Source organism: Leptinotarsa decemlineata, unplaced genomic scaffold (genome assembly GCF_025532065.1).
Source record: "Leptinotarsa decemlineata unplaced genomic scaffold, Ldec_3_MD MMD2_tig00000199_RagTag_RagTag, whole genome shotgun sequence".
In the NCBI taxonomy this organism is placed as follows: Eukaryota; Metazoa; Arthropoda; class Insecta; order Coleoptera; family Chrysomelidae; genus Leptinotarsa; species Leptinotarsa decemlineata.
In genome coordinates, this window is record NW_027412544.1 from 479,881 (window position 1) to 490,706 (window position 10,826).

The 10,826-nt window shown below is 33.0% G+C and overlaps 2 protein-coding genes across 2 annotated transcripts; both read left to right on the forward strand.

Moving 5' to 3' along the window:
- Window positions 1–6,623: 6,623 nt before the first annotated feature.
- LOC141481516 (putative exonuclease GOR) lies at window positions 6,624–7,826 on the forward strand. The gene has a single exon (XM_074173138.1). It carries the CDS (start codon window positions 6,624–6,626, stop codon window positions 7,824–7,826), a length of 1,203 nt encoding a protein of 400 aa, XP_074029239.1.
- Window positions 7,827–9,558: 1,732 nt separating this feature from the next.
- On the forward strand, window positions 9,559–10,490 carry LOC141481369 (exonuclease GOR-like). Its single transcript, XM_074172772.1, has one exon. The coding sequence runs from the start codon at window positions 9,559–9,561 to the stop codon at window positions 10,420–10,422; it is 864 nt and encodes a 287-aa protein (XP_074028873.1). The 3' UTR covers window positions 10,423–10,490.
- The last annotated feature ends 336 nt before the right edge of the window (window positions 10,491–10,826 follow it).

Genomic DNA, 10,826 nt, shown 5'->3' on the forward strand with positions numbered 1-10,826 from the left:
GTATTACAAAAGCTTCAATAACATCCATGAGACATAGGGACATGCTCAAAAAAAAAGATTGCATAGTCGTTCATCAGTACATGCCAGAGAGTACAAATAATATAGAAATGAACTCAATAACTTACTGATGAAAAGGAAAAATGAATATTACAAAAATAAATTTCAATCCGTAAAAGGTGGTAGCAGAAAAACTTGACAAATAATCAATGAGACTAAACCGACATACTAGTAAATATTCTTTAACCAGCATACTAATAACCAATACCGAAAAAGCTGTAATCCCCGATAATGAACAAAAATTCAATATGTTCAATAAATATTTTGTTGGAATGGGAATAAAAATGCTGTAAATAAATCCTAGTTCGAACAACCCCAAAAGCTTTCAAATGATCCAACAGTAAACTCTACAATTGTACTGGAACCTACGACAAGGAATGAGATCATCAATATCATATCAACGCTCAAAAACAATTGTTCACCAGGTCAGGACATGATCTCGACAAAACATAAAACGAAGTGGGTCAAATGGGTTATGAATAAAAAAAATAAATCGGAACTCATAGAAGCAAAAATCCTGTCACAACAATTTCATGCTGGAGGAATAAAAAAATAAATCGAAACTCATAAAATAAAAAATCCTCAAACATTTCATGCTGGAAAAATCGAATTCGATTATAATGACAATCTGTGGGAATCATAACATGAAACCGCCCGTCGAAAGGGGTCAAATGGGGTTATGAATACAAAAATAAATCGAAACTGATAGAAGGGAAAATCCTGTCACAAAAATTTCATGCTGGAAAAATCGAATTTGATCATAATAAAAATCTTTGAAGTTCACAACATGAGACCGCCCGTCGAATGGGGTTATGAATGAAAAATAAATTGAAACTCATAGAAGAAAAAATCCTGTCACAACGAATTCATGCTGGAAAAATCGAATTCTATCGTAATAACAATCTGTGAAAATAATAACATGGATACAAAAATAAATCGGAACTCATAGAAGGAAAAATCCTGTCACAAAAGTTCCATGCTAGAAAAATCGAATTCGATCATAAAAACAATCTGTGAAAATCACAACATGAGACGGACCGTCAAAAGGGTTAAGATATGGTTATGAATACAAAAATAAATTGAAACTCATACAAGGAAAAATCCTGTCAAAATAATTTCATGTTGAAAAAATAGGATTCGATCATAATAATGATCTTTGAGAATCACAATGTGAGACTGCCAGTCGAAAGGGGTCAAATGGGGTTATGAATACAAAAATGAATCATAACTCATAGAAGTCACAATAATTCTGTCAAAATCACAAAATGAGATCGGTCGTTCAGGGTGGTCAAGGGGATATATAAATTCAATGATTAATTGAAAATCCCAGAAGGAAAAATCTTCTAACCATAACTTTATATGCATTACAATAATTGAATTCAATAATGGTATTATACTGTGAGAAGCAAAACATTATTCTGGGCTTCGAAGGGGGTTGCATAGAGACTTGAGAAAAATAAAATTCAGAGTTAGAAAAAAACCAACTAAAAATAAAAACATGTTATTGAATGCAAAAGATGTAGGGTTGTCATTTTCAAAAAGTTTGATTCAATATAATCTACACAGTTCACACATTCCATTTATTGTTTTTTCTGTAATTTTCAATCCATAATCTATATAAAAAATTGTTAAAAGGCATTTTTTATGTATATATCTCAGACAAGTTTTACACTTGAATGAAAACTGTATGTCGCTAACGATTTGTCCACAGAAAAGACAGATATTGTGCATGTGTTCACTGTTTTTCAGTAGAAGCAGTTTCAGATCATTGCGGAATACTGAAGCATCAAAATATTCTAATAAACTTTTTTGCTTCCCAATTTTCATGAAAGAATATATGACATATGCACTACAATTGAAGCAATTATAAGATGAATGATGTTGTTATTAAATGATTTTGAATTTTGATTTGAGTTTTGAAAAATCTAAATTTTTTAATTTTTATTATTATTATTTTTACTTGTGATGAAAATTTTACTAGGCTTGACTCACATGTTGAGTTTAAATCCTTTACCTCAGTGTATAGAGATTTTTCTCATTCTCTCAGGTGGATTCAGGCACAAACACAACAATTTCTTACCCAAACTTGACTTTTCTTGTAGATTTTCCTGTGAATAAATTTCGAAAAAGACACAATTGATAGGTGCTACAGACCAAAATTCCATTTTTTAAAATAGAACGCCCTGTATATCATTACATATTCAGAGGCTACGTTAAATTCTGATATCATTTCATGTTTGGTTTTTGAAATTCGGTTACGGCGTTGTTGAGTTATTGCACTTTTCCTTAAATATAAAGTTTCAAAAAAACTTATTTACTCGTACACGAATCCAGTCTATATCTTTTATTGAATTGAATTAGACTACTACTGAATACAAACCATTATTCTCACCTCTACGATACGATATCGATATCAGTTGAATATAATATTGAAATTCTTGAGAATGTGACTAAATTGAGGGTGAATTGCTTTATATTGCACAATTTCATCAAGTAGCTTATGCTTGTTGATGCCATAGTAACAAATGTTTTCGAGAGTTGTAGAAAAATTGCGAACTGGGTCATTTCCTTCTACTATAAAGCATCGTCATCATACAAGATCTGTTAGAACTGAAGATTTAGAGATCAATGTGTTGGCTTATATTATTATTCATCCATATGTTTCTATCCGTACTCTTGCAGAAGAAGTCGGTGTGAGTAAATCTAATGTACAGAGAATTCTGAAAGAAAATAAATACCACCCATTCAAAATTCAGTTGGTACAAGGTTTGAAACCCACGGACTTTGAACGACGACTTGAATTCATTGCTTGTATTCAGGTAATATTACATGAAAGTCCTAACATATTCAGTCAAATTTTGTGGAGCCATGAATCGCGATTCCACAATAATGGAGTTGTGAATCGACATAACAGTCACTATTGGTCTCAAGAAAATCCCCACTGGGTCCGCGAAAGTAATTTTCAAACTACTTGGGGTATTAATGTATGGTGTGGATTGTTCAATGGCCGCATCATAGGACCTTACTTTTTCAATGAAAATCTCAATGGATTGCGATATTTACATTTTCTAGAAAATGATTTGATCCAGTTGATGGAAGATATTCCCATAGCAGAACGACAAGGAATTTGGTGGCAACAAGATGGTGCTCCTCCTCACAATTCACAGGTTGTTACTGAATATCTGGATAGAACGTACCCAAATAGATGGATTGGTAATAAGGGTCCAATTCGGTGGCCGGCTCGTTCCCCAGATTTATCACCGCTCGATTTTTTCCTATGGGGTTATTTAAAATGGGCATCACTTTGAACAATTTTTATGACTTATTTCTAGGGAGCTACTATTCTTATGAAATGATTTATCAAGTTATATTATTTACATTGTTATTAATTAAAGATTTGTTCAACCTCTTTCAATTTCGCAATTGTTTCATATTCAAAATGATTCCTGACTGAATTCCACAACTCAAAATTGAAACCATTACTTCGAACACCCAAAATTTTGACTAATTTTCATGTGATCTGATGCAGAGAGAATAATTGTATGAGATATTTTTAAAAATAATAGTCGTTCTCAAGACTTTACATTTTAAGCAATAACTCAACAACGCCGTAACCGAATTTCAAAAACCAAACATGAAATGATATCAGAATTTAATAATATATATATATATATATATATATATATATATATATATATATATATATATATATACACATATATATATATATATATATATATATATATATATATATATATATATATATATATATATCAATTGTCAAAATAGAAAATTCCTTAAATCTAAAAATGTCCTAAATCTACAACGAACTATTCAAAGTGAATACACGAACATATTTGGCAAATGTCAGTTTACTATTGCAGGTCACTGTATTTCTGCAGACTCGAGTTTTTGATTCACAATTTAATTTTGATGGTTTAATTTTGATGGTCTTGTTCAGTTCTTGGATACTTTCATTAATATATGCATATATTATTTAGAAATGGTGTAGGTAAATACTTTACTTTCCTCCAACGCTGGTGTGTGTGTGTGGTGTGATATTTCTGCAAAGCTGGAACTCATGGATATCTTACTAGACTTGGCTGGACAGGTAGGTTTTTTCACTGAATTTATTATTACAAATCAGTATTAACTACTATTCTGTTTAAATTAAAGGGGTTATATATTTTTTTTTTACTTCTTAATTTATATCTATACTATATATTTCAAATTTTAGAGAGAGAAAAATTTAGCGTGGCGTCTCTTTCCTTGCCTCAAGAAGAATCTTTGTTGATAAAAAAATTGAAAATCTATTTCGTTCCCCTAGTCACCATCTATCAATTTTCACATATACAAATTTTCAAATTATTTTTCAGGAAAATTATCTATTCTACTAATTTAACATTAGCTCTTGAATTTAGATACATTTTCATTTTATAGTTTCGTATAAAAACAGTTAACCTCACTTCTTTGTAAATATCAATATTTTCCAAAAGAATCACTTGATGTCAGTTTCTAAGGAAGTGATTCACAATAATAAATTTTGAATTTTACATCATTCCTAAATAATAACAATTAGTTTATCAGGCCTTTTTCGTTTTTTCATCACAGATGTTAATTTAATTTTATCTGACATTTCTTTCTAACCTATATCTGTTATCAGTTTTTCGTATTTCGATGTGTTTTGATGTAAGAATGTTAATATTTGAATTTTCCACTCTTATTTGCTAGTTTCCGGTCAAAGCTGTGTGTTTCAATATATGTACAGGGTGTCCTTGCTGTATTTTTGTATCTGAATTCCTTCGTGATGTTTTTAAAATTCCCATACACTGTTGTATTGAGTCACGACAGTTGTTAACGTGCTGTCACGTGTATGCAGCTAAAGTTCTGGAAAGTGAAAACGGATTTTCACATTTAATCATCCCATTTTTACCGATGAAGCTTTGACTGCTATGTACTGTACAATAACAATGTAAATACATAACTATTGAATACTTCCATTCAGCATATTGTTGTTGGTTTAATTATATCGTTTATATAATTCGTGACATTATACCAAATATAATCTGAAACATAGATAGTTCCATTGGAAATAATGCCGCTTGCAAAGATTGCGACAGTTATGAGCAATTGACTGAAAAAATATGGGATTGGTTTTTTGCAAATACCTCAAAAACAATTCGGTTTTTTCAGAATTCGGAAAAAGATTCAAGAAGAGGAGGAAATTTCTTGAAATGAACTGGTACGTTTCGGAACTGTAGGACCAAAATTTATAATTTTCCCAGAAGGTTGAATATACGTCTGAAAACGGGTACTTTCGTTTGTGCAAATCACGTCAACGTTGGACTTCCAATTAATGAATATCATTTCAATTCTTTGAAAATGAAAATTCAGAAATGAAAAAAATTGGCACCTACTAGATAATATAGATATATATTTATATATTAGTCAATTAACAATTTATTTCCACTTTAACAGAAACATTGCAAGTCCAATAATTGTCAAAAACAAATCTGAGTTTTTTTTTTATTTGTAGCTATTTTGTAAAGATCTCATAATAGATTACCGTTGGAAAAATGATATTTTTCAATTTGATATCAACAATTTACTCAGGATAAAAATTAAAAATATTCATTAATCATTGAAAATAATATTTTTTCAATATAACTATACATCCGTCTTTTTATGATTGAAAGTTGATGTGAAAATATTATTTAAATTCCTTGTCTGATATTATTCGAAAAATTGTTAAAAACAATATTGTTGAGAAATAAATGTATTTTTACACAGTTGGTGATTGATATTGAGACCTCGCTATTTCTTCAACCATAAAGAAACTTTCCCATCAGTGTGCCAAGTAGTTCTCAACTGTCACTTTTCATCTGTTTGCCTCATTTCTGCTATTCAATTGCGTAAGACGAACAAAATTGATTTCAGAGAAATTTGTCATGTGATAATAATAATGGAAAATACTCTTGCAAGATTATTTCATTAGGCTAGTGCCATACGGTATATCCTGCTCACTTAACGAACAGGAGTTTCTGGGTTTTAAAATAAATTTTATTATATTCGTCGGTAATTCCTGTGATGATAGAGCTACTGAAAAACTATAGTCAGTCATTTGGAAAACTGATGGCACACTAAAGGTCAGATAATCTCTTCTGAATTTTTTCTTTGGTAAAATACTCACGAGTTTCCAATCATCATCTCATTTCTTCGAAAAGATAGAGCATAATATAGTTTACCTGTCTCACAGGTAAACGAATTGAACGGCCATCTTACCTGAATAAATTAGTTGATTTGGTATTTAAAGGCATGCACCAGATTCATTCCTCATTGAGTGTGTGGAAATTGTCGAATCTCAAGTGTAGTGATTTTTTATTAGAATTTAAAATTTGATATAAGACATTTGTCTGCAATCAGTGATTTTATTGTGTTAAGAGGTAAGTAGATGGAAGTTTGATTTTCACCTATCGGTTACTACCCGTAAAATAATTGGGTGAATTCAGGGAAATTGAAATTGATGTTCAATATTAATGATTCTTTTTACCATTTTTCAGAGAACAATGTTTAACCGGATCGAATTGAAGGACTCTCTTAGCGGAAAGGAAATCTTCAGAGAGGTTTATATTCCAAGAACAATGAGACCATTTGTCGCTGATGCAAACCAATTAACGTACAATTACCCGTACCCTGCAGAATCGCAAGTTTTTGTTCCACATTTCCAAACCTCCAACAGCAACTACCATAAACAGTACTCTGTGAAACTGACTAGTCCTTCACTGCGAAGACCATCATCATATTTGGTAGACAGGCCAACAAAACGGACAGGTCCTCTTGCCTATTCAATTGCCTTTGACGTTTCTGCGGAGACATTTATGGCTTTACTACCCAAATATTTGGTTCCTCAAGATTGTCTAAGAAGTTTAGGTTATCCTTCTGAATCAATTCTCTTAGGGAACGTTACTTCGAAATGGGAAGAACAAAGTCACCCTCCTGGTGAGAAGGTTTATGTCAAAACGTGCTCTAGATGCAAAAGAATATTCCACGTAGCTGCAGATTATTACATTACACGAGAAAAATGTTGCCATCATTGGGGGAAGCTCAAAAAAATCAATAAAAACGGACTACTCAGTTATGAATGCTGCGGTCAAGAAAAAGGCTCTAAAGGGTGTACCGAGAGTGGGTTTCACGTTTGGAGTGGACCTTCCAATGGAATTAGTGACGCTGGTTATGTCTCTACGAAACGAAATCCTATGATGAATATATTCTCGTATAAAGATGCTTATGCTGTTGATTGTGAAATGTGCTACACAGTTAAAGGCCTCGAATTGACAAAAGTCACCGTTGTCGGTATGGACGGAAGTGTTGTATACGATTCATATGTGAAACCTGACCATGAAATAGTCGACTACAATACCCGATTTTCTGGAATTACGGCACAACATATGGCAATGAAGAATACTCGAAACATCAGACAGGTACAGAGGGATTTGATGAAGTTCATCCACGAAGGGACGATTCTAATTGGCCACGCATTGGACAATGACTTGCGGGCCTTGAAGCTAGTTCATCAAAACATTGTTGACACTGCTCATGTATTTCCTCACAAAAATGGTCTTCCATGTCGAAGGTCGCTGAAGGATTTAACGGCGACCATTTTGAATCGTAATATACAGATAGGAGCAATAGGTCACGACAGTTATGAGGATGCTGTCGCTTGCTTGCAGCTAATGTTCTGGAAAGTGAAAGCGGACTTTCACATTTAGTCATCCCTTCTTCACCCTTTTGTTAATAAATAACTGCTGAATAATTTAATTCAGCATATTGTTGTTGGTTCAATTATGTTGTTTATACTATTCGTGATATTATAACAAATATATTTTGGAACCATATCTCAGTCTGGATAGTTCCATTGGAAATAATGCCGCTTGCAAAGATTTTGAGAGTTGTGAGCACTTGAGTGAAAAACAATGAGTTTGGTTTTTTGCAGATATCTCCAAAATTATTCGCTATTTTCATAATTCGGAAAGAGTTTCAAGAAGAGAAGAAATTTCCTCGGAATAAAGTCATACCTCTCGGAACTGTAGGACCAATATTTATAATTTTCGAAGAGAGTTGAAGATACGTCCGAACACGGGTACTCCGGTTGGTGCATATTGATATCAAATATCACTTCTCGAGAGAACAGATTGATCAAAATACAATCATACTATAATATATTCCGACAGGTGAACAAGCTGATGCCTTCACCAAACCTTTACCAGGACCAAAGTTTGCAGAAATAAGAATGGCCATTGGTTTACATTAGGACTTGAGAATTATTTCAATTTGAGATTTTTTTGAGTAGGAGTATTGGGTTGGGTTAGGAACAATATTTCTGATAATGAAAAAATATTGAATAATTTCATTCAGTGATTGTTATTGATTTGATTATTTTGTTTATATTATTTGTGATATTATAACAAATATAATCTGGGATTATATCTCGACTGAAAATAACAAAGATTGCTAGAGTTATGAGCAATTGACTGAAAAACAAAGGGTTTGGTTTTTTGCACGTATCTCAAAGACTATTCGGTATTTTCATAATTCGGAAAAAGGACAAGAAGAGGGGAAGTTTTCTCGGAATAAACTCCTCTTAGAACTCTAGGACCGATGTCCTACAGTCCGATAACGAGTACACCGGTTTGTGCAAATCGCGCCAACGTTGGACTTCCAATGTATAATTATTATTTTCAACTCATTGTAAATCAAAATTCAGAACTGAAAAAAATTCAAGCACCCACTAGATAAATGACTGAATAATAATCTGATGTCATCTGATTTATCGGGGCTTTCCAGCTATTTATGCATTATTTAATTAACAATTTGTTATAACATAAACAAAAACATTGCAAGTGCAATAAATGTTACAAACAAATCTGATCAACAATTAGTTGATTTGGTATTTAAAGGCAAGCACCAGATTAATTCCTCATTGTGTGTGGTAATTGTCGAATCTCAAGTGGAGTGAGTTTTGATTAGATTTTCAAATTTAATATAAGAAATTTGTGATTTTATAGTGGTAAGTAGATGGAAGTTTAATTTTCCCCTTTCTGTTACTACCCGTAAAATAATTGTGCGAATTCAGGAAAATTAAATTATTTCATTCACGTCTGTTGATACTCTCTTTGAGGTGTATTGGAAATTGTCCAGAATATTATTAATATAATTCTTACTATTGACATGAGTATGTTCAATATTGATTATTCATTTTACTGTTTTTCAGAGAACAATGTTTAAACAGATCGAATTGAAGGACTCTCTTAACGGAAAGGAAATCTTCAGACAGGTTTATATTCCAAGGCCGATGGGACCATTTGTCGGTGATGCAACTACCCGTACCCTGCAGAATCACATGTTCTTGTTTCACATTTCCAGATATTCAACAGCAACTACCATAAACCGACTAGTCCTTCATTGCGAACACACCAACGACCATCATCATATTTGGTAGAAATGTCAAGAAAACAGAAAGTTGGACCTCTTGCCCATTCAATTGCATTTTACGTTCCTACGGAGACATTTATGGCATTACTACCTAACTATTTGGTTCCTCGAGATTTTCTAGCAACTTTCGGTTCTCCATCTGAATCAAATCTGCCAGGGAACGTTTCTTCGAGTTGGGAAGAACAGAGTCATCCTCTTGGTGACAAGGTTTATATCAAAACGTGCTCTAGATGCAAAAATATATTCCGCGTGGCTGCAGATTACTATATTACAATAGAAAAATGTTGCCATTATTGGGGTAAGCTAAAAAAAATCAGTGAAAACGGACTACTCAGTTATGATTGCTGCGGTCAAGAGAAGGGTTCTAAAGGTTGTACTGAGAGTAAATGTCACGTTTGGAGTGGAACTTCCGATAGAATAAGTGACGCTGGTTATGTCTCTACGAAACGGAATCCTATGATAAAAATATACTCGTATACAGATGCTTATGCTGTGGATAGTGAAATGTGCTACACAGTTAAAGGCCTCGAATTGACCAAAGTCACCGTTGTCGGTATGGACGGTAGTATTGTATACGATTCATATGTGAAGCCTGACCATGAAATAGTCGACTACAACACCCGATTTTCTGGAATTACAGCACAACATATGACACTGAAGAATACTCAAAACATCGGACAGGTACAGAGGGATTTGATGAAGTTCATCCATGAAGGGACCATTCTAATTGGCCACGCATTGGACATCGATTTGACATCGACCATTGTGAATCGTAATATACAGATAGGAGCACTAGGTCAGGACAGTTGTGAACGTGCTGTCACTTGTATGCAGCTAATGTTCTGGAAAGTGAAAGCGGACTTTCATATTTAGTCATCCCTTTTGCAGGCTTTGGCTGTTATTGACTGTACAATACTTTCATTCAGCATATCGCTGTTGTTTTAATTATATCGTTTATATTGTTCGTGATATTATAACATATATACACTGGAACCATATCTCAGTCTATATAGTTCGATTGGGGACAATGCCGTTTGCAAAGATTGCATGGGTTATGAGCAATTGACTGAAAAACATAATTGAATTCTAAATTTCAGTTTACGAAATTTGGTTGCAATTAGTGATTTTACATTGTAAGTATATGCAGGTTTAATTTTTACCCCTCTGTTGGTAAAAATGGAATTGCGTTTCGGCAACACTGCTGTGTGTTTGGATGATGGATCATCGCAATAATTCAATGTCAGTACTTTAGTTATTTCAAAAAGTCGTTGATTGAA